At 38.7% G+C, this 23,927-nt stretch overlaps 2 protein-coding genes across 14 annotated transcripts in view; one reads left to right on the forward strand and one right to left on the reverse strand.

The window, feature by feature from the left end:
- The window catches only part of ZAR1L (zygote arrest 1 like), a 134,321-nt gene extending 124,444 nt beyond the window's left edge, over positions 1-9,877 (reverse strand). For 2 of the 6 annotated variants that reach the window (XM_055317444.1, XM_055317445.1), the window contains exons 1-2: positions 9,163-9,877; positions 8,554-8,646 (exon numbers count right to left, since the gene is read on the reverse strand). In XM_055317444.1, coding sequence (XP_055173419.1) covers positions 8,554-8,646; positions 9,163-9,831 — 762 coding nt within the window. In that variant the 5' untranslated portion in view covers positions 9,832-9,877. Of the gene's footprint in view, positions 1-1,191; positions 1,236-1,543; positions 1,992-6,903; positions 6,979-8,553; positions 8,647-9,162 lie in introns of those variants that run through there. The other 4 variants (XM_055317443.1, XM_055317441.1, XM_055317440.1 and 1 more) reach the window with 4 other exon arrangements.
- Positions 9,878-11,661: 1,784 nt separating this feature from the next.
- BRCA2 (BRCA2 DNA repair associated) overlaps positions 11,662-23,927 on the forward strand; it is a 56,599-nt gene continuing 44,333 nt past the window's right edge. For 7 of the 8 annotated variants that reach the window (XM_055317421.1, XM_055317427.1, XM_055317423.1 and 4 more), the window contains exons 1-10: positions 11,662-11,738; positions 12,124-12,372; positions 12,466-12,571; positions 15,160-15,390; positions 21,349-21,454; positions 22,086-22,132; positions 22,226-22,266; positions 22,429-22,540; positions 23,287-23,333; positions 23,582-23,693. In XM_055317421.1, the coding sequence (XP_055173396.1) occupies positions 12,505-12,571; positions 15,160-15,390; positions 21,349-21,454; positions 22,086-22,132; positions 22,226-22,266; positions 22,429-22,540; positions 23,287-23,333; positions 23,582-23,693 (763 nt within the window). In that variant the 5' untranslated portion in view covers positions 11,662-11,738; positions 12,124-12,372; positions 12,466-12,504. The remainder of the gene's footprint in view (positions 11,739-12,123; positions 12,373-12,465; positions 12,572-15,159; positions 15,391-21,348; positions 21,455-22,085; positions 22,133-22,225; positions 22,267-22,428; positions 22,541-23,286; positions 23,334-23,581; positions 23,694-23,927) is intronic. The other variant, XM_055317422.1, reaches the window with a different exon arrangement.

A 23,927-nucleotide genomic window follows, 5' to 3' on the forward strand; every position in this document is an offset into this window, starting at 1 on the left:
GAATTTCCACTGTGGGTAAAAGACTATCAAACAGCATCACACATTACAGAGAAATCATTCATGAAAGGAAGAGTTAATGAGGCAAACTTCTTGTGGCCTTGAAGTAAGAATAAGTAATTGCCACAGCCACCCCAGTCAGTAGGCAAACACCACCCTGATCAGTCAGCAACCATCAACATCAAGCCAAGACCTTCCACTAGCAAAACTTACAACTTGCTGGAAGCTCAGATTATGTTTAGTATTTTTTAGTAATAGAATATTTTTGAATTAAGCATGTATATTTTTAGTAATATTGCTATTGCACACTTATTAGACCACAAAATATATAGAAAATATATAACTCTATATACAATATATAATATATAGTATACATAAATATAACTTTTATGTGTATTGAAGACCAAAAATTCACTTGACTCACTTTATTGATATACTTGCTTTATTGTAGTGGTCTGAAATTGAACCTGCAATGGCTTTAAGGTATGCCTGTAATTTGCCCACAGACATCTACCACACCCAATTTGAAGTTAGGTAGTCTGACTCCAGAATATGTTCCTAAATGTTATACCTCTCAATTTCATCTGCCCCACAGCTCAAAGTAGAAATCTAAAAGTCATTTATTTCTGCATCATCCACTTCCAATCCTGTATAATTCCAACATTACCTTGAATTGATGTACCTCTCTCCATTTCCACAGCCATCACCCTGTCGGAGCCATCATTTTGCTTGTCCATTCTCATCTCCCACCTTCCACTTTGCCTGGTCTTCCCCTGACCGAGTGAGTTTTTTAAAAGTAAGAATCTAATGTCATTGTCTTGTTGAAACTCCTTCATGGGCTGCCATATGCTTGATCATGGTCAAAGAACTTTCTGTGACCTGAGCCCTGTCCTCTCTAATTTCTGTCCCACATTAGCCTCAGGGGCCCCTATTTCTGGAACATACCAAGTATGTCACCTACCTGCTCACAGCCTTTGCTCTTGCTGTTCCCTTGAATCAAAACCATCTTTTCTCCAAGCTCTCTCCATCCTGCAGGTCTCAATCTTCATGGTCCCTCATCCCAACCACCCTACCTAAAAGCTCACTCTATGGTAGCATAGCACACTGTTTCCTTCACAGCACTTACCACATCTGGATCTGAGAAAAAAAAAATGTAGTTCAAGCCATGGAGCAAGTCCAAGTTCACATGGATTCAGATCCTGGCACTACATTATGATCTCTCTGTGGCTCCCTCTCATCTGTTAAGAAAGGGTATAGCAGTTTCTACTTAATATGGCAGCTATGATGAGTTACAATCCCTGGCACATAAGTGCTGTTGAAGCATTTGCTGTAATTATTATGTATATTTGAAGGCAAGGACCTTTTCCCCTGATCATCTCTATGTTCCCAGTGCTTAGAACACCCAGCTAATGAAAGTTTGTCAAATGACTATTGTTCCTCTTCATTTTTCCTTTCCTGTAAGTGACAGTATCTACCATTTCCCGATGCCACATGGATGTTTTTACCTTGGGATCACAATTAATGTACCTTCACAGTCTATTTTACATGCATTTATTTTATTCTATTCACATTGTACAATTGTTATACAACCTACAAAAAGTACAAAAACCTAATCCATTTTCCAATGCCAAGTCAGAGCTAAGTTACAAGGAGAATTTGGATGTCCTGTACAATTCATACTGCCTGTCACATGATGTATTTAAAGCTGTAAGTATTGCCACAGGAGAATCTCTTGTCTTTGCAGCGACCGCACAGATCCTGTCGATGAGGCCTCCTTAGATCAATATGTCTTTTCTTTTGAGGACAGGAACAACAAGACTTTGAACAGGTCTTTAGAAAACAAGGAACAGTTTGGACACTAAATAATCCAGTCAGTGCTTTAAATGGAATCCTCAAATCAAAATACTTCTCCCCACCACCATTATTCCTCATATCTTCATCCTCCTTTGAATCCTATGAGAAGTCCAGGACAAAGTTGTATAAAACCACTCATTCTGTTAAATGGCATGCATTTTTCCAGATGAAAAAGAAAAGATAGATTTATCTTAGCAGAATACTGCTAAGCCAACCAAGACTTAATGTAAGAGAAAGGTTTTAAAAGAGTTTATATATAGGGCATGCAGGTGGCTCAGTCAGTTAAGTGTCTGCCTTCAGCTCAGGTCATGATCCCAGCATCCTGTGATCAAGTCCTGCATTGGTACCCTACAGCAGGGAGCCCACTTCTCCCTCCTCCCCGCTGCTCATGCTCATGTGCTGGCTCACTCGCTCGCTTTGTCAAATAAATAGTTTATAGAGTGTCTTCACTAATGGGTTTTTACATTTGTGAGCCAGGTGGGGCTCAGGGGCACTGAATACTAAGTGATTTGATTATCTAGGCTGGAGTATTGAATATTTGAATATCACTAAAGCAGTGATTCTCAACCAATTGATTTCACAGACTAGCAGATATCTGGCAATGTCCAGAGAGGCTTCTGGTTGTCACAACTAGACAGAACGGGAATTCTAGAGAAAGCTAATGCTCTTTTCTCTCCAGACATGCCTAATCTTTACTATAAAACAATCATTATCCCATTCTGTCTTCTGGTAAATAAAAAAATCACACTCTATGGGGATCAGTATACTACCTTTGTCCACTCTCGCAACCTGCTAATCTTTAAAATCGATCATCGTTGCTCTATTTTCTGCATATGACAACTAAAAATAAGTTTCATATTTTATATTGTGGAAGCAGACATTTTAATTTTGCAAATGGAAGTCCTAATTATCATTTATGAAATGGTGTACTACGTTTATATCTTCCACTCTTTTAGTGGCCAATATGCACCCTTATAAGAAAATTCTAATACCTAATACATGGTGTTTTCTGTATGTGCTGTTCTAAGTACTTTATATAAATTCATTTAATCCTCACAAATAGGGACGCCTGGGTGGCTCAGTGGTTAAGCATCTGCCTTTGGCTCAGGGTGTGATCCTGGGGTCCTAGGATCAAGTCCCACATCAGGCTCCCTGCATGGAGCCTGCTTCTCCTTCTGCCTGTGTCTCTGCCTCTCTCTGTGTGTCTCTCATGAATAAATGAATAAAGATCTTTAAAAAAAATCCTCGCAAATACTCTTATTATGGGGTGGAGGGGAAGGATCAATTAAAAAAATTAAAAAATCAAGATTTACTCTAAAGGTAGGTTTCTGTTTCTGGCAATGGTGGACCAGGTAGTTTTTTTTTTTTTTTTATGATAGTCACACAGAGAGAGAGAGAGAGAGGCAGAGACACAGGCAGAGGGAGAAGCAGGCTCCACGCACCGAGAGCCCGACATGGGATTCGATCCCGGGTCTCCAGGATCGCGCCCTGGGCCAAAGGCAGGCGCTAAACCGCTGCGCCACCCAGGGATCCCCTGGACCAGGTAGTTTTGATCAAGCCTCCTACTTAGGATAACTAGAAAACCTGAGTTAAAAAAATAACTTTTTAAAAGAACTATTTGAAGGCACTGAAGAAATATCAAAGCATTAGAGAAAGAAACCCATAAATGGAGGTGAGCCACACATTTGGGACTATTTCCTCTCTAAAGGTCTGCCAATTCTAAAAGAGGTGAAAGAGAGTGGGAAGGAAAGTAAGTCCGAGAAGTTGATGAAGCTGAGGGATAATCTTAAACATGCCCAAAAGAGACCTGGTAAAGTTGAGGTTTTGTATTGGGACCCTGAAAGGCTACAGTTTAAGAATAAAGATGAACCAAGAATTGGCCCAGCTTTCACAGATTCTGAAGCCCAGCTTCAAAATAGCTCAATCTGATTAGAAAACAAATCTAAAATTGGGGACACCTGGGTGGCTCAGCGGTTGAGCGTCTGTCTTCGGCTCAGGGCATGATCCCGGATTCTCGAGATCAAGTCCCACATCTGGCTCTTTGCATGGAGCCTGCTTCTCCTCCTTCTGCCCGTGTCTCTGCCTCTCTTTCTGTGTCTCTCATGAATAAATAAATAAAATCTTCAAAAAAAAATCTTAAATTGTTAGTGCCCCTATCTTCCCACCAGAAGCAAACAAATCTCTCATGGAGCAAGATACTATCCTATGCCTCAAATTATCACTATAATTCTTCATATTAGATAGATAGCACTCAGTCAAAAATAACTGAGTATACGAGGAGACAGAACCACAGAAAATGAAGAGGACAGCAACAGAACCGTAGGACTTTAAGTCAATGGAGTTACCTAATACAGACTTTAATTATGCTTAATACAAAGAAACAAGACTGATATTTTTAGCAGAAAACTGGTAGTCATTTTTTGAACACACAAAAATTGTAGAATAACTGAAATCAATTCAATAGATGGGTTTAATAGTAGATTGAAAATAGCAGAGGAAAGAATTAGAGAAATGGAAGACAGTTTAGTATATGATATCCAAAGTAAAGCAAGGAGACACAAAAGCATGGGAAATCTAGAAAAGGGCATATAAGTCATAAGGGAGATGGTGAAAGGTCTAATATGAGTAACTGAAAGAAAGAGAATGGAGGAAGAATATTTTAAAAGATAATGGCTCATAATTTTCCAAAGGAGTTAAAAACCTCCAAGCTACAGATCCAAGAAACGCTATGAATCCCAAGCAAGATAAATAGAAACCACAACTAGGCAGAAAATTGAAAAACTATTGAAAACCAAAAAAGAGAGAACAATCTCAAAAGTGAGTAGATTTAAGGAGACAACGAGCGAGAGATACTACTTTGACAGAGCTGCAAAAATACTAAGAGCCAACTTTGCAAAAAACAATGAAGGTCAGACCCTTAAAGGGCAGAAAATTACTGCCAACCTAAAAAATCTATACCCAGAAAAATTATCCTTTAAAATCCAAGAGGATGTGTTACCTTCAGACCTGCACTATGGTAAATATTAAAACATGGGACACCTGGGTGGCTCAGTCAGCTAAGTGTCTGACTCTTGGTTTTGGTTCAGGTCATGATCTCAGGGTCTTGAGATCAAGACCTGTGTTGGGCTCTGTGCTTAGCAAGGAGTCTACTTGAAGATTCTCTCCCTCTGCCCTTCCCACTACTCACTCTCTCTCTCAAATAAAATAAAATATTTTAAAAATATATTAAAATGTATTCTTCAGATAAAAGGAAAGTGGCTCCAGATACAAAAAGGACCTAAAAACAGCAGAAAGGAAATATATATAGTTAAAGCTACATGAATGACTATATAAAATAATGTCTTGTGAAGTTTAAAATTAAAATATACAACAGCAGGATATAAATTAGGATGAGGTGATAAGGAGTTAGAATGTTCTAACTTCGCTGCATTGTCAAGAGAGATAATATTCACAATTTATGTAGACTTTGGTAGTCCAAGAGCCATGTTATGAGGTCTAAGGCAGACCTCATAACCAAAAGAACAATAAACAATGAATAACTACCAAAATAAAGAGATATGGAGAATTTTTACTTAAAAAAGTCAATTCAACTGGACACAAGAAAATAAAAATATATTTAAACCCAACTTATATTAAACATAAGCTAGGGCAGCCTTGGTGGCTCAGTGGTTTAGCGCCACATTCAGCCCAGGGTGTGATCCTGGAGACTCGGGATTGAGTCCCACGTCAAGCTCCCTGCATGGAGCCTGCTTCTCCCTCTGCCTGTATCTCTCTCTCTCTCTCTCTCTCTCTCATGAATAAATAAATAAAAATTTTAAAAAGATTTTTATTTATTCATAAGAGACAGAAAGAGAGAGAGAGAGAGGTAGAGACACAGGCAGAGGGAGAAGCAGGCTCCATGCAGGGAGCCCGACGTGGGACTCGATCCTGCGACCCCAGGATCACACCCTGGGCTGAAGGCAGCGCTAAACCGCTGAGCCACCCGGGCTGCCCTAAATAAATAAAATCTTTAAAAAAAATAAGCTAAATGAGAATGTCAGACTAGAAAATCTAAAGGTAAATTATTTATAAACCATTAGACTGGCTTTTTTTAGTATTTCCAAGTAGTACACAAAATATTTTTAACTAAATGATTTAGAATTTTAAAAACTCCTGACTACCAAAACCAACTATGTCACACTTCCCTGAAAAGTTTTATTTTTTTAAAGATTTTATTTATTTATTTATTCATTCATTCATTTCATGAGAGACACAGAGAGAGAGGCAGAGATATAGGCAGAGGGAGAAGCAGGCTCTATGCAGGAAGCCTGATGTGGGACTCGATTCTGGGACTCCGGGATCATGCCCTGAGCCAAAAGCAAATGCTCAACCACCGAGCCACTCAGGTGTCCCTCCCTGAAAAGTTTTAAAAGATTTCCTACAAACTGTTTTGGAGAAGATCTCATCTAATTCTGTGATTTCCTAGACACTGGAAACACCATAAAATCTGATCATAGTTTTAATGTTTACTATTTGTCTAAACTTGAGCAAGTTATTTTCTTATTGAACTTTAGCTTTCTGGTCTGTAACATGGGGATAACACATACCTCGAAGTTTAGATTACAGGAGATAATGTAAAACACTTACCCCAAAGTTTGGTATAAAGTAAAAGTTTAATATAGGCTACCTATTAAGTTACTACATCCATATGGAATTGTTGAAACACTGAAACTAATTGTACACCCAAAACCAATTTAACACTGTATGTTAAGTGGAATGAAAATAAAAACTTTAAAAAGTTGCTACATCCAAACTACAGAGTGTTTGAGAAACATATAGCCCATATATAAACATACCATATAAAACTTAAAAGAGCCCATCTTTCTCCCTTCCCTACATCTGCCAAAAATCTAGAATTTATTTTTCTAAATTATTTTAAAAATTCAAGGAATAGAAAACTTAATACTCCCATGCAAATAATAAATTCTATGAAATCCCAACATTTTGCCACAGAAGCTTCATATTTAAGAATGGCAACATTACCGACACAACAAAAGCAGTCCATATGCTTACCTGACATTGGATTGCTTCTACTCGATAAGGGTTAAAACTCTTTTGGCATTTGCAACATAGTTGTTTGAAATAAACCTAAGGAGAAATAAGTCTTTTTTTTCATACAAGATTATATGTACCTTAGACTCTTAGTTCTTAAGTAATCCATTCCCTTACTTTGTGCCTTGTTTTTGCCCAACCTCTACCCTGAGGTCTTAAACTCTTCTAATGCTATCACTTTTTCCTCATTCTTTGAACCTCATTTTCCTTACCTGTAAAAATCGAGATACTACCACTTATTTTCTATAATTCTGACAACTACTCAATAATGTAGTTTTTTACTACAGTAAAACTCTCAAATAGGAAGTAGCTATTATAATTTTACTCATTGTGTGGGCCAAACCTTTGACCTTCACCTTCTGTCCTAGTCTATGAATCTCTACTTTTTCATTTTATCATTTTCCTGTTTGAACTTTGATATATTTGTAGTTACCCATACATATTGTTTCTTAACTCTGCATTTTCTTGTGTGCATTTTCTCCATGCTTTATTTGATGAATCCTATTTATCCTCTAAAATTCTTGTGTGCATTTTCCCCCTGCTTTGCTTGATGAAATCCTATTTATCCTCTAAAATCATGATGCCTTCCCTCCAACAGGGTAATCATCCCCATCCTGTGTTATTTTTGCACCACTTCTATGGCACTGGTGCCACTATGTCTATCACCAAAATTTCATATGTGTCATTCTTATGAGAATAAATTTCTTAAGAATAAGTTCTAGATTTTGTTCTTTGCAGCCTACCATCTTGTAGTATTTTAATTAAACCCACTGTTTTTCTTCTGGCAAGAGAGGAGAGTAATTTTAGCATAGTTTTAAAATTTATTTGCCTCCAGAGCCTAGTAAATGGCTAGTATGAAAAGTCAAGTTCTCACTCAGGTCTTAGCACGCCTCCTTGCCCTCTCCTTCTATAGACCATTAGCCAGAAACGAGAAAGCAAAGGGAACTCAAACTCAACTGCTTGTTGAAGTTAATGAAATAGATCAGATGTAGACTATTGCAAAATCAAGCGTGCATGCCCAGTGAAAGGAGCTAGAAGCTGCTAAGTCCCAGCCTACTGTTTTCACATTGAAATGAATCTATAGGGACCAGAGTCTAATCAGGGAAATCTGGAAATGTCAATCGTGAAGTCTTTGCCAATCTTAATATGTTGACAACTAATTCAAATTAAGAGGGGAAAACTGCTTAACCTAAAGAAGTCTCTCCAAGGCTAACCTTTACGATAAATTTACAAAAATCTCTTATTGCTCCACCTTGTGGACAGACTATGGAAATTTCCAGAAGCTAATGCCCAAACAGGTATATTCAAAATATACCAACTAAAAAATTATACAGTTCCACTATACACAAGAACGAGAGTTCACCTAAATCATCTGAGATTTTGTTCAACAGAATTACCAAACCAAATATAACACCAGATTTAAGAGCCTCAGGAGTTCATGTGGACAGTCCAATTCAGTTCAAACATTAAGTACCTATTAAGTGCCTGGCACTAAGGATGCCAAATCAATGAGATACCGTTATAGTCATGCTCCATCAGGAAATACTCTCCTTCTATTTAACATCTGTGTCTGCCCCACTCTCCTCCCACATCCGGCTCACTTTTACTTACCTTATTAGTTCCAGAAATGCACCACACATAAGCACTCTCCCATCTGGTCTTACAATCTTTACAATGAAAATAGCCATATTTTGCTTCCAAAAACTGCAAATAAAGGGGTAAAGTCTTTTACAATCGGGGGGGGGGGAGTGAAGCCAGATGGTCTTTCCTCCTGGCTTCAGATAAAGAAACAAAAAGTATCCCTTAACCCCATTCATAGTTATTATCAAGGCAACCATGATAATTTAGCAGCTCATTTCTCGGAAACAAGAAGAATCCCAGAATAATCCTTGTCTCTCGTACTTTTCTCATGTTCTTTCAACTGCCACCAGCACAATCTCCCCGAACAAAAATCTGATCACATACTTGACTTGAAACCCCACCTATCTCATTTCCAATAGTAATGGCCACCAGACTTTCTGTTTTCACATGTTTAAAGTTGTCCCCCTATTTGACCAAAAAGTTACAAAACCTATAGGCCACGTAAAACACATTTTCAGAACTACCTCTCCATCAAGTAAAAGGAGAAAGTGAAAGACGATTTTGCTCTGTTGGCCTAGAAATGGAAAAGAGAAAGGCGGGATGAGGCTGAGACCTGAGGATAGGTAGGAGAAAGTTCACCTGGAAAGTGGGTTTCCTGAGCAGATCTGCTCCACCAACTCCCTGTGCCTGCTTACTCTTCTCTCTCCGAGGACTTGAGGCATCTTCCTCCTCCAACTCATTGTGCTGGTGAGGCTCCTCCTGCTTGTCTTCTTCTGACCTTGGCATCGGTGGTGGCTGCTGCTGCTGCTGCTGCTCACTGGCCTCAGTGGGACACAAAAGAGCCTTCCTCTCTTGGTCTTCCCCTTCCCTCTGCAGCTGAATCAGGCTCCTGCGGCCCGTGACTGGTGAATAGACTCCCCAGGCTGTCAGGGGTGCCTTGTGGCCTGCACTGCCCCAAGGGGAGCGGCTGCACAGGGTGCGAGGCCCCAGCGAGCACTGCACGGACTTGTCCACCCGTGGGCTCACTTGCACACCCACTTCCCTGGTGTTGGCCCTATAAAGCTGCAAGCTCAGACTGGGGTTCATCTGAGAGAGAATGGCCTTAAGCTGTGCCCTCTTGTAAGGGTCCATGCAGTAGTGAGAGGCATTTGCAGGCACCAGCAACCCAGGCCTGGCCAGGAAATTGGGGGGACCAGTATTTCGCCTCCAGTCAGGCTGTTCGTGTTCAGAGAGTCCAGGATGACCCAAAGGCACTGTATTCCCGTAGCCCTGGTACAAGCCATAGGGAACACGGACAAGACGCTCCATCTGCTCGCCTGGTGCCCAGGCGCAGCACAATATTCCTGGGTGGTTTCTGTCTCCTAGTTTTGCCTTCCACCTTCATCCACCCCTTCTTTTTCCTGATCAAGTTAGTACAGGTTCATTCCAAGCTTCTCCCTTTATTTCAGATTCCAGTGGGAGCTGCTGCCTATTACCCTAATTAAAGGAGGACAGGAGATCTACCTATCTAGAGGTCTAATTTCCACCTGATTCCTAATTGCTCTTCCCTATCTCTCCAATACACTCTTCCTGAATCTTTTTCAAAGCTGTTTTTTATTTCTGACTTCTTATTCACACACATGCTTTCATCAGCAAGTCCCCCGTGTATCCTATAATAACTATTTTAGAGATCTTGTTTTAAAGCATATAGTAAATCAAATACAAGTAGTAAGTTATTGAAGCAGCAAAGTAGAAGAGTATATTACGGCAGAGCTAATGAATACAAAGACCCTAGAACCACAGAAGCAAGGAGAATAGTGTTATGGGGGGGGGGGTAGGGGTGTATATAGTGTGAGAATATGTATTTCAGAGGGTCTTACTGCATGCCAACAGTTCTCATTAACTCACTCCTAGTGAGGACCCATTTCCAAAAAGGTGAAAAAAGCGAGTTGTTTTAATTTACAGGGTAAATGGAAACTGAAACACGGGCTACGTATCTGAAATCAAAGGGAACTGAATGGAAACCTGAGCCTTGTCACTAGGCGAGTTACTTAACCAGATGATTTGGTTTCCCCATCTGACAATACTAACCAATTTGCAGGATTTTTTAAATAAGATTTAATGTGATACTACTACATAGCACAAAACAGAGTAAGTCATGGACGTTCAGTAAGTGGTAACTACCACAGGCTTCAGTATCTGTGTTGGTAAGGCTCCCTGCTGCAGCTAAAGACTATGATCCAACTAACGTGACGCCTATGTAGCCACCTAGAGGCCACCCTTTTTCTAATCCAAGGCTGTTTCGCTGTTGACTGCTCCAGAGCTTCCCGGAAGCACCAAGGAAGGCCCAGGAGTAGCTCTCAGTCCACACCAGTTGAAAGTTTTCTAGGTTACACAACAAACCTGAATCAAGCTTCGTGCTAATGCCACAGACCCTTCTCCCAGGGCGACTTGGAGAGAAGACAGGCAGAGAGCCAGGTGACTGGCACCCCGAGAACGTAAAGGACGCGACGGGAGCCTGCGGAAGGTGTAGTGCCTAACACTGCAGGAGCGGGTTAAAGCGGTTCCACAGTTTTTCAAGGGGGCAAACCGGCTTCGAGGGCTCGGAAACCCGCCACCCAAGAGCAGCCCACGGACTAGAACTAACGCCCGCTGGTTCAGGTCGCATCCTGGTCCAGCCACCGAGGCAGTCGGCCGCTCTACGGGCAGAAGAAAGGTCTTTCAAAGACCCCAGGTCAGGCCGCCCGCGGCCACCCAAACGCCAGGTGGAGTAGAGAGAAGGGGGAGGAGGCGGGGAGTATACACGGTGCGCGGTGACCCCCAACAGCGCCGCGTCGAGCTGCGAAGGGCTCAGGGAGAGGAGAGCGAGCACCCCGACTCCCTCTTCACACGGTTCCAGGCCGACCGCCCAGCAGCAGAACGAGGACTCGGCTTTCGCCACACGGACGCGCCCGCCGCCCGCCTGCCCGCCCAGAACCCGACTTCCGGGAGGCGCGCACGCTGCGTGTCGCGTCATGCGTCACTGCGTGAAGCGTCGGCAGAGCGGGTTTTTGGCGCGAGGATCTGAAAGAAGGTCGGCGGAGGCGGAGGCGGAGCTGCTGGGGCTTGGCGCTCTGGGAGTCGTCCCAGCCGTGGGTCGCCGAGGAGAGGAGCCTGCGGGTCAGCTTTCCGGCCGAAGTGGCGGCGCGATTTTTGTTAGCCTTCTCCGGCCAAAAAGAGCTGCACCTCGGAAGGCGGTTAGTGTTGGCTGGGTGGAGACGCACGGGCCTGTCTTCCGCGGTGTGAGGCGGCGGGGGGCGGGGGGCGCCTCTTCTTCACAGGGTGAGGGCCGGGGCCTCCTGCCCCCACGGTCTCTGCAGCCTCTCACCCACCGGGAGAAAAGGGCCCACGGTTGGGCTCCTCAGCGAGGCAAACGCGAGCCCCGCCCCTTCCCTGGACTCCGCTTCCCCACTTCGCGCCCCGCCAGCTGCCCGGGTTTGCCCTGAGCTGCCCTAGATGTTCCCCCCCCCCCCAGCCTGAAATTTCCTTAACCGGAAATACGATGGATTACTTTAACGGACTGTTAATTTTAGAAAATGTTTCACAGCTCCTGGCACACTGTCTGCCTTGCTTAACCCCCAGGCAGTTGCTGCATTACGAAGATTTACTGATTTCGACGTCGTCAGAAGATACCTCTAATAGGAACCTGTTGCTGACCTGCGCACCCCCTAGCCACACTATTTAAATAACATTTACAGTGCTGTCCGTGAGTCACGCCTGCCGCGTTTCGAATGCTTAATGTGGCTAGTGCCACCGTACTGGACAGCGTATATATAGAATGCTCCCATGGTCGCAGTGAGTTGGATTATTGTCCCAAAACATAGGACCGAGGTACATAAACAGTGTTTATCAGCTTCTGATTTTACCTCAGTCGGTTAACCAAGACTGCGTCCCTGTAAAGTGTTATTTTGGTGTCTTTTGCAGAGTTATTTACCAAGCACTGGAGTAATATTGTAGATAAAAATGCCTATTGGATGCAAAGAGAGGCCGACACTTTTTGAAATTTTTAAGACGCGGTGCAATCAAGCAGGTATTGACAAATTTTATAGACATCGATCATTTACACTGAGAAAATGTCCTCAGAAAAATACGTAACTGTGCATGCTTGCTGAAAAGAAGCCAACATTTCACGTTTTCACTATGAACTGTTCCGTCAATGCGGTCCTAAGTCAGTTAAGAAAATGACCATTTACCATTATCCAAATGATAAGTATAGAACCTTAGGGATAATGAGGAGATTCACCTCTTGATGAGCAGTAGGAAGAACTGTTTTTAAAGCGCAGAGCTTTTAGCAAACCTTAAGCGTTGGTACTGTCACTTTATATCAGAAGTTTGACTTTTTAGTCTCCGTACTCCTTACACTCTTGAAAATGATTGAGGACTTCAAGGAGCATTTGTTTTTAAAAATGTTTATTCACTTAAAAATAACAAATCCATTCCATATTAACACAAACATTTTTTTTAACACAAACATTTTTATGAAAAATACTGTTCCCCCCCCCCCACCTTTTCCCCCGCAAAAAGAAGAGTGGCACTGTTACAATTTTGCAGTTCTCTTTAATATCCGGCTTAGTAGAAGATAGCTAGATTCTCATACCTGTTTCTGCATTTTTTTTAAGATTTTATTTCTATTTATTCATGAGAGACACAGAAAAAGGCAGAGACACAGGCAAAGGGAGAAGCAGGCTCCCTTCGAGGACGCCAGGATCATGCCTTGAGCCAAAGACAGATCCTCAATCACTGAGCCACCCAGGTGCCTCTGTTTCTGCATTTAATTTGTTCCAGTATATTGTTTTGGTAGAAGTATATAAAGAAAAGCCATCTTCACACAACAATGTAACTGAAAAAAGGAGTATTTCAGTAGTCTTCAGTTAATTGTGGGTATCTTTCTTTGATAATACACCAAAACTTGACAAGTAGTAGTTTTAAGAGTTACAGTATGGAATGGATACCATATTATGAACTTTCATTCTCTTTGTTACATTTAATTCTATTAGTCTTTCTTGCACTTTGAATAAATCTTTTATCTGTGTTGTAACATCAGGCACTGATCATTTGGAAAATGTCAGTGTTCTGAATTACACAGATATACCATATATTGACACATTGTCTTAAACTGTAAAAATTAAATTCATTAATTCACTGACCTCATCAGAAAAGTCTTAAGATTAGGAAGATGTCAAGCTTACAGAGGCAAATAAAGTTTAACAAAATTCTTTTTTTTTTTTTTTTTAAGATTTTATTTATTTCTTCATGAGAGAGTGAGAGAGGCAGAGACATAGGCAGAGGGAAAAGCAGGCTCCCTTCAGGGAACCTGATGTGATGCGGGACTTGATCCGGGAACTCCGGGATCATGTCCTAAGCCAAAGTCACACACTCAACAGCTGAGCCACCCAGGCATCTCAAAGTTTAACAAAATTCTAATTACCATTTAAAAGATCCCATTTTGGGGTGCCCAAAGGGTGGCTCAGATGGTTAAGCATCCTACTCTTGATCTCAGCTTAGGCCTTCATCTGAGTCATGAGTTCGAGCCCCACATTGGATGCTGCACTGGGTATGGAGCCTACTTTTAAATGTTTTTAAATAAAAAAGAGTCCTCATTTTATCATTGGCAACAAACTTTTTTTCTGCAGTGACAGGCTCACTTCATTTTCAAGGAAGTGCCTACCAAATTACCCAACTCAAAATGATTTGTTATTCCTTCTACTAAAAATGGCTTTTCATGAAAAAAGTGCTAATTCAGCTCCTAACTCCTCATGAGTGCTTTTTTAGACAACTGTTGTACTTAGTATACAAAAATGCTTTATGCATACTTTCCATTTTGTCACAGAGAATATTAAAAAGATGTGTTCAAGGGTTGGGCTTTATAAAACTAATTTTTCCTGCTTCATTAATGGTTTTTTAATTTAGACTGGCTTTTTAGTTTTGTTTTTGACAAGTGCATGATGTGTATACAATTATTAGCACAGTTTATTGCCACTGCCTTGACTCATGCCAAGATGTCATCAGTTTTATCCACCAGAGGTGCAAATGTCAACATTATGAAAAAGAGAAACGGTGTTTTAGTATTATGAAAATAGCTTTTACTTTATGGTCTCCTGAAATTCTCTTGGGGACCTTCCCCCTGCCCAGCCGCCGCCATAGTCCACAGACCACGCGATGAAAATCAGTACTTTAAGGGTGGATACATCAGAGTAGAGACTTTGTCTTTTTTTTTTTTTTTAACAGAGTCTTTTTATTCTATTTTATTTCTGAGTCTGCATGTTCCTGTACTTATAGATTTTTCACATCCATTTATATATAGTCTTTGTAATTAAATTGTATCTGTGGAATGCATTCTTACTATGACTTTCATCTCTGAATCATGAATATGAGAAAACTTTAGTAAAGCTAGCTAATATAGCTTGGAGCAATTACCTTGTAACTTTTGTAAACTGTTATACCTTGCTACAGATTGAAAGGAGAATAGGTTAATAATCTTGTTTAATTAATATGCTTTAACAAAAGTAATCTACAGTCAAAATGTCAAGCGTCCTTTTCTGTAGTATGATTTTTACAGACTCATGACCTTACCTGTCACTGATTAAAACCAAGGTGGGATTTTTATTTTTCTTACAGATTTAGGACCAATAAGCCTTAATTGGTTTGAAGAACTTTCTTTAGAAGCTCCACCCTATAATTCTGAACCCACAGAAGAATCTGGATATAAAATCAGCTATGAACCAAACCTATTTAAAACACCACAAAGGAAACCTTATAATCAGTTGGCTTCAACTCCAATAGTATTCAGAGAGCCAATATACCAACAATCTCCTTTAAAAGAATTAGATAAATACAGATTAGATTCAGGTAAGTAATGTGGTGCAGTAAACTAGGGAGAAACATATACCAGGAATTCAGACCAACCTATGTTAAAACTCCCAGATCTATTGTTAATTGCGTCATGTTGGTCAAATCAACTTCTTCCGCTCACTTTCCCCATTTGGAAAATGGAGATAGTGAAATATGATGAATTTGGATTAAATAAAATAGAATGGGTACTTAGTTGCGCTCCTTTTCCTCCCTCCTTTGATTAATATATTCTGCCTAGTGAGATTTGTTAAATTATGTCTTTCCTGTACCAAAAAAAGGACTTGTTTTGATGTTAATTAAATAAACTCTGTTCCTGCAGGTTATCACAGAGGACAGAAAAGGTTATTTTTAACAGTTTTCTTTAAATGTCTTTTGACTTGGTAGTAGTTTACCTGGCATATGCACCAGATAATCCAATCAATCATGTGATGAGATTATATGTTCAGTTATTCAAGTGTTTATTAGCTATTTAAGTGACATATTGTCCCTTTTTTTGGAGTATGACTCTCAAGGAGAATTGACAGTAGAAGGGGAACAGTCTTAAGATTGAATGTGGTATGTGTGAAAAGCAAAGTACAAAAAGTACAAAGGAAGTTGAGAAGAAAGAACATGAATAGGTTTGGGAGGAATTAGGGGGTGATTCATTTGAATTAAACTTTGAAGGATAGGTGAGATTCAGAAATAGAGTAATAATGTACTAGGCTGAGGGGAAAACGAGGAGGATGATGTAGTTTAAGAGAATGTTAAGTAATTCAGATTGCTTGGAATATTGCATATCTAAAAGGGACCAATAAGTTTAACCTAAGGCTAAAAAAAGCACTTAGAGCTGGGAATTGAATGCCAGACTTAAAATGAATTTATTTAATAGGTTGTTGAGCAGAAAAATCAAATGTAAATTTTATCATGCTACTACCTGCTTCAAACTTTTGATTATGTTCCTTTGCCTTCTTGATAATATCTTAACTCCTTAATATGATTTACAAGGTTCTTTATAATCTGGTCTCTTACTAACTTTCCTCATGCTGCCATAATCCCCCTCTCACCCATCTTCAATTTGCCATTCATTCATACTGAATTTCTTTTTGGAACCACCTTGCTCTGTGGCTCTTTATACATTGTTACCTCTGCCCATAAGTTAGTTACTTTTTTCCTACCTTTTTATCTACCTAACTTAGGCTCATCTTTCAGGTCTTGACTTAACTGTCTGCCTCCTAGAAGTTTTCCCTATCGCACTCCTGTTAGCTTCTAGTGGAGGAGACTTACATAAGCAATTATAGTGGAATAAATGCTATGAAAGAAGAAATTCATGGTACTAAAAAATGCACATACAAAGAGGATATAGGTAAGGGACAAAAATTTCTTGTATGTTATTGGATACCAAGTGGCATACAAAGTTTCAGTAAATTTAGAATAAATGAGTATTTGTTTTGCTTTAGGAAACCTAATAACTGGTGCACCTGGGTAGCTCAGTCAGTTAAATATCCGACTCTTGATTTCAGCTCAGGTCATGATCTCAGGGTCCTGGAATCAATCCCTGCATCAGTCTCCATGCTCAGCAGGGATTTTGCTTGAGGATTTTCTCCCTCTGCCCCTCCCCCTGCTTGCAGGTGCTTGTGTGTGTGTGCGCTCGCTCGCTCTCTCTCTCTCTCTCTGTCATAAATAAATGAATTAAAAAAAAAAAAGCAAAGCTCAACTGGCAGCAGTCTTTGGAGATGGGTTTTTCAAAATGTGATGCCTAGATCATGAGAATCTCCTAAAATGCTGAATGAAAGAGAAGGTTTCACGCCTTACTCTGAATCTACTAAATTAGAATCTCTAGAAATAGAGCCCATAAGTGCACATTTTAAACTAAACTGGTGGTTCTCATGGAAACGAAGACTGAAGACAGGGAGACCAGTTATGAGACGTGTAATGGTCCAGGTGGTAGGGGGCCAAGTGCCTGAATTAGAGTAATGGTAGTGGAGGTGGATGTGGAAGATAGGAACTGTAAGACCCCATAGTAGCCTAGACCTGGAGATTTCAAAGAATGGATCAAATCACAGGTTTAGAGCATAACTATCAATAGAGTGGTGATGTTCATAGACACTGTAAGCACTGGAGGTGAAACAGGTTTAAGAAGGGGAAAAAGCTTGAAAGAATGATAAATTGAGTTTTGGACTGCAATTTGGGACAGTAATAGGGTGTTAAGGTGATGTCCGGAAGGCTTTGGGGAGTACAAGACTGAAAGGAAGAATATAAACAGAGAAAGCTATAGGAACCAACTACCTAATTGGAAAGTGATGCAGTCATCCCATGTAGTGAGGAAATTGATTATGATGAGGCCTAGGATAGAGCCTTGAGGAATATTTAGCAGATAAAATGCAGAGCACAGAAAAGGGCATCTTTCATTCAATATTCCATGCTTATTTTGTGCCTGGCAACTTAGTAGGCATTAAGGATACGAACATGAATAGATGGCTTGACTTCTAGGAACTTAGTCTTGTATAGGCCAAAATATATAAATAAATACACTGGTATAGTATATGCTATAGTAGGAACATATACAAAGTGCTATGTTGTGGACATAGTAAAGGGAGCAGCTATCTTAATGTGCTTGGGAAAATATCCGTAAACCAGTTTAGGCTGAAACTTGAAAGACATACCTAGAATCACTGGTTTATTCTCTAATTTAACCTTTTGGAATTGGTCTATCTATAATTAGGGAAGGTTAGGAAAGAATTAATAAGGCTACTCTGGGCTTGCTGCAAAGAAATTAAATTTTTTTAAGATTATAGTACATAAATAATTCTGATTGTGCTTTCCTGAAACCTTTGGTTTTGTGTAGCTTAAATTTAGTATTAAAATCTAAGACTTAAGCTGTTTTTTAACCTACTTATTTAGTTCTAACATCTAATGTTTTAAAAAGAATTATCCCTAAAGTTTCATAGGGAAATGTGCTATTTCAGCTTCTCAGCAGTCCTTCCTTTTGCATAAAATCAACTGAATTTAATCTCACCATTATTCAGCCTATTTATGCAGTTCACAGGTTACTTGGGAAATGTTTATTTGGGTATGAACTTATTTTTGCCTGGTTCATTTTTTTACTTTTTATTTTTTACATTTAGATTTTTCGTTTGCTAAGCCGGAACTGATACTTTATTATTAACTGATGTCATATGTTTACATTAGGTTCATTCTTTATATCAGTCTGTGGATTTTGACAATTACGTAATGACATGTATCCACCATTATGGTGTCTTACAGAATAGTTTCACTGACTGAAAAATCCTTAGTGTTCCATCCGTTCACATCCTCCCCTCCCCCCCGCCCCTGACAACCACTGATCTTTTTATTGTCTATAGTCTTCTTTTCCAAAATGTCATTCAGTTGGAATCATACAGTATGTAGCTTTTTCAGACTAGCCTCTTTCATTTAGCAAGTTTCCTCTACATCATTTTGTGGTTTGATAGCTCATTTTTTTGTCTTCACTTAGCAATGTAAGTTTCCTCTACATTTTCTTGTTTGTATAGTTTTAAACATTTTGTTTATTTATCTGAGAGAAAGAGAGCATGAGTGGGTGATGGAGGGAGAGAGAAGCAGACTCCTTGCTGAGCACAGAGCTGGACAGGGGGCTTGATCCCTTCCAGGACCTCAGAAATCATGACCTGAGCCAAAGTCCCGACGCTCTACCAACTAACTCACCCAGGCACGCTATAGCTCATTTCTTTTTATCACTGAATAATGCTGTATATGGATATACCAGTTTGCTTATTCATTCACCTATTGAAGAACATCTTGGTTGCTTCTAAGTTTTAGCAGTTATGAATAAAGCTGCTATATAATATAATGTGCAGGTCTTTGTGTAGACCTAAGTTTTCAGACTCATCTGGAGAATACCAAGGATTACAACTGCTGGATTTTATGATAGAAGTAGGTTTAGTTTGGTAAGAAACTGCAAACTAAATTCCAAAGTGGCCACATCATTTTGCATTTCCTTTAGCAGTGAATGAGAGTTTTTCCTTCTCCAGGTCCTCATCAGCATTTGGTGGTGTCTTCGTTTTGGACTTTAACCATTCTATTCTAAGTGTATAGGAGTATCTCATTTTTTGGTTTACTTAACTGCAGTGTTTTTCCTAATTAAGATATTTGTTAAAGTGAATGGGAAAGAGGTGAATATTTTAAAAATACATTTAGGTACTTTTTAGTATCTTTAACTAAAAGTCCCATTATAGAAGGAGGTTGGAAAAAAAAAAAAAGAGGAGGAGGTTGGATATTTTGTAAAAGTAGGGTCTTTAATTCACATGTATATTTGGCTTATTAGTGATTATGGCCATTTCCTGTTACTTGAGAAATGAAAATATAATAGTGTTTTGTCTGTGCTGCTACAAACAGTTCTCAGTTTGGTCTTTGCCTTATTTTATTAACACAGACATGATTTATTTTTCCCAAAACTTTTCTAAGCTGGAGATCATAGGACCAATTAAACAAACTGTTGTTGTTTTTAAAGATTTTATTTATTTATTCATGAGAGACACATGGAGAGAGACACACAGGCAGAGGGAGAAGCAGGCTCCATGGAGGAAGCCTGATGAGGGACTTAATCCAGGACTCCAGGATCACGCCCTGGGCTGAAAGCAGGTGCTCAACCACTGAGCCACCCAGGCGTCCCCAAACTATTGTTTTAGAGCAATTTTTAGGATTAATAAGTGCCTTGAATGCCATATTTGTGATACAGGAAATAGCAATATTGAAAAAACTGTAAATGGCATTTGACGGAGCCACATACAGCTTTAGAAACCCTTTCTGAGCACTATTGCTTGAAGGTAAATGTGTTCAACAACAACAGATTTATTTTCTAATCATGGCTAATTCATTCAACCAGAAATTGTGGTGTGACTGTAACGTCAGGCATTGATTGCAGTTCATAAGGATACAGTGATAAATAAGACAAGATCTCTACCTCAAGGAGCTCACATTCTATTAGGGGAAGTAGGAATGGTGCATAATAAACTCTGGGAACATATGGCAGCAGCAATCACTTTATTTCATGTTAGGAACCACTAAATTTTTCCAGGGGAGGGAGTTTCAAAATGGAGGCCTGGAAGAGGATATTCCAGAACAAGAAAAATAAAGAGAAGCAGTTTGTAAAGAACTATAGTGAAAGCAGTCTTGCAGGATATGCAAGTGGTTGAAAAGTAGAGTGTTAAAGAATGTCATAGAAATTAAGTTAAATCATGAAAGTCCTTGTTACCCTGGGAGTTTTGTTTTGGTCTTTGAGCCTGATCTTGAGAATAAGATCTTGAAAGGTTTTCAGCAGAAGAGTGATATGATCAGATTTGGTACTTTAAGTAGGTTTTTAGTAAATGTCCTTTTCTTTATTCTTAATCTCCATGATACCATAGTACATGTGACTTAATTCTGTTTTGCATTTCACTTGTATGGAATTTCAGAAAATTTCTCCTGCTATATTATGAACCCTCTAAAGTTAAAGCTGTCATGAATTAAATTTCCCAAAGTGTCATACATATATTCTTAATACTTGTTAAATGGGGGCAGGGGATATCTATCCCTTGAGACATACCCTTTTGGGAGGAATCAGTAAACTGAGAAACCAGTTCAAACTGAACTTTCCATACATTCTCCTTCCCAGAATAGATGAGACTTTTTGTTTTTATGTGCTTCCAGAGATGGGGCACCTGGATGGTTCAGTCAGTTAAGTGTCTGCCTTCGGCTCAGGTCATGATCTCAGGTTCTTGAGATTAAGCTCCAAATCAGGCTCCATACTCAGCAGGGAGTCTCCTTGTCCCTCTCTCTCTCTCCCCCCTCCCCCTGCTCGTGCTCACATGCTGGCATACTCTCTCTCAAATAATAAAAATCTTAAAAAATAAAAATAAGAATAAGAATAAAAACTTCCAGAGAATGAAAATTCACAATCCAGAGCATATACATTCTCACTGTATTACTGTACTGTTTCAGGAAAGGATATTACCGATAGTAAACATAAAAGTTGTTGCACAATGAAGTCTAAAATGGATCGAGGAAATGTTACCAGCCCACCTCTAAATTCTTATCTTAGTGAAAGGTATGATGTGTGATATTAAAATATTTAAATGAAAAATTTTCCAATTTTCCTGCACGTGCTATTTGTTTTATAGAAATGCATCTAATTTTCATGCTAATATTTTGACTTAAGAACATGAAGAAGATCTTGTATTTTTAAGTAATTTTTAGGTTGAGACCTTTATTACGATAATTTTTACATTAAAAACATTTACTTTGTTTTTTTTATAATGTTGAATTTATTGGTTTTTGTTGATATAAAGTTTTTAAGTTACAAAAATGATGAAAAACAATGCCCTTGAAATAGTAGCTTAAAATAAATTATTTGTGTATTTTGAATCATTTGAGAGAATATGGTGCTTTTATAGATTCACTTTACATTATTTTTAAATTCAAAACATACAATTCCTAGAAGCTGAAATTTGTGAGTAATCTATACATTACTTTTAGTGGACATTTTAAACATAATTTAGTAGTTAATTCTTCATGAGATTTCTTTTTAAAAAGTAACAAAATATTACAAAGTAGTGTAAGTCCAATAATGTGACTGAGAGTCCTTTTTTTTTAAATAAGAAATATGTTTCTTCTTGCCATTTTTGTTATCTTTGAATAATCTGAAGGATTTGTGTCTTTTTTTTTTTTTTTCATTTTAGTCCTATTCTACGATGTACACATGTAACACCACAGAGAGAAAAGTCGGGTATGATTAGAAACAAGGCTTTTAATTTCTAGAATACTCTTAAATTTAAAAAATATATAAAACGTAGTAATTTTCTCCTCATTTTACCCACAGTGGTATGTGGAAACTTATTTCATACACCGAAGCTTATGAAGGTAAATATTTTTATTGTGTAGTAATTGAAAATTTGACAATGTCCTACCTTTGCCCATATTTATAGAAATATGTATGTACAATCTTATGTATCAGAAAATGATAAATGAAAAAATGCTCTTAATCATCAGTACATTTCTGTGAAATATTTTCTTTATTTTCAGGGTCAGACACCAAAACGCATTTCTGAAAGTCTAGGAGCTGAGGTGGATTCTGATATGTCTTGGTCAAGTTCTTTAGCCACACCACCAACCCTTAGTTCTACTGTGCTAATAGGTAATACTATCAAATGTGTATTATGTAAGATGGTAGATGATGCCGATACAGTGTCATCTGTAATGCTTCTGACAAAAAGAATATATGAAAAGATAATTATTAGATAATACTATCTTTGATAAGTGTGTTACTAGTTCAGAATAATTCTATTTAGTGTAGATTGGAACAAATCATAAGTACATTAAGTGGTGGTCTAGGAGTGGTATTTTGTAAGAGTCCATTTACATGCAAACTAGGATTTTTTAAATTATTTTTCTAGCAAAAATACATTCCAAATTTTTCTCTCTTTAGAGCTGGGAATTTTGTGTTTTTTGTTGTTGCTCAGATGAAATAACAGATAAAAGCATGTTAAAAAGTAAGAAGTATTTAACATAAAATATACCTTTAGACAGTATTTTTATCGAAATAAATGCTAAAGTCTACAAGCTTTATCTTTTAAGTCATGACCCCATAGCTCCATCTGATTTCCTAAGTCTTTATGGATAGTATCCCCTTAAAGTCCGGCTCATTGAACCACAATTTCTTAGACGTATCTATGAATGGTACTAAGGAATTGAATGTAGCTTATGCTGATTTACCTTTCTAATTACCATTCTTGAGTCCATTCATTTTGTTTCAACTGCATCATTTACTCTAGTAGTATATGTGACTTTTGATGTCTGACCAAGAAATATTTAAGTTTTTCACATTAACTTTAGTATATGGTATATAATACAGTACAGATAAATTGAAATTTTTTTTTACAGTCAGAGATGAAGTATCTGCAGCTGTATTTCCTAATGACACTACTGCTGTAAGTAAATATCATAACTTGATTATGCTGTTGTAGTTGCTTACATTTTTAGAATGCTTTGAAAAATTATTTATCGTACATTAATCATTTCTTCAATTTATGATTTATCTAAGTCTTTGAGAAAGTCTCAAAGCCTGATCTGATATGTGATTTTCTTTACTTCATATGGAGTAATGCTGTCTCTAAGTTGAATACATATGCATAGTGAGAGTTTTTATACTAGTAACTTTAAAATAAAACTTTTGCAGATTTTTAAAAGCTGTTTTTCTAACCATGATGAAAGTCTGAAGAAAAATGATCAGTTTATCCCTTGTGGTCCAGACAAAGAAAACAAAAATCAAAGGGAAGCTAAAAGTCAAAGTAAGTCCTTCTGTTTAATTGAGCTACTGCTTTTAACTGACATCATCGAAGTATTGCTTTCTTTTTTTCTTAAAGAGAAAATACATTGCTTTTCCTTTTTAATAACTGAACATACTGTATGTAGAAGCTAACTTTATTTAAGATTTTATCTATTTATTTGAGAGAGAGCACAAGCGAGAGAGCCAGAGCAGGGAGAGGGCAGAGGGAGAGGAACAAGCAGACTCCCTGCTGAGC

This window comes from Nyctereutes procyonoides, unplaced genomic scaffold (assembly GCF_905146905.1).
Source record: "Nyctereutes procyonoides isolate TBG_1078 unplaced genomic scaffold, NYPRO_anot_genome, whole genome shotgun sequence".
NCBI classification, from domain to species: Eukaryota; Metazoa; Chordata; class Mammalia; order Carnivora; family Canidae; genus Nyctereutes; species Nyctereutes procyonoides.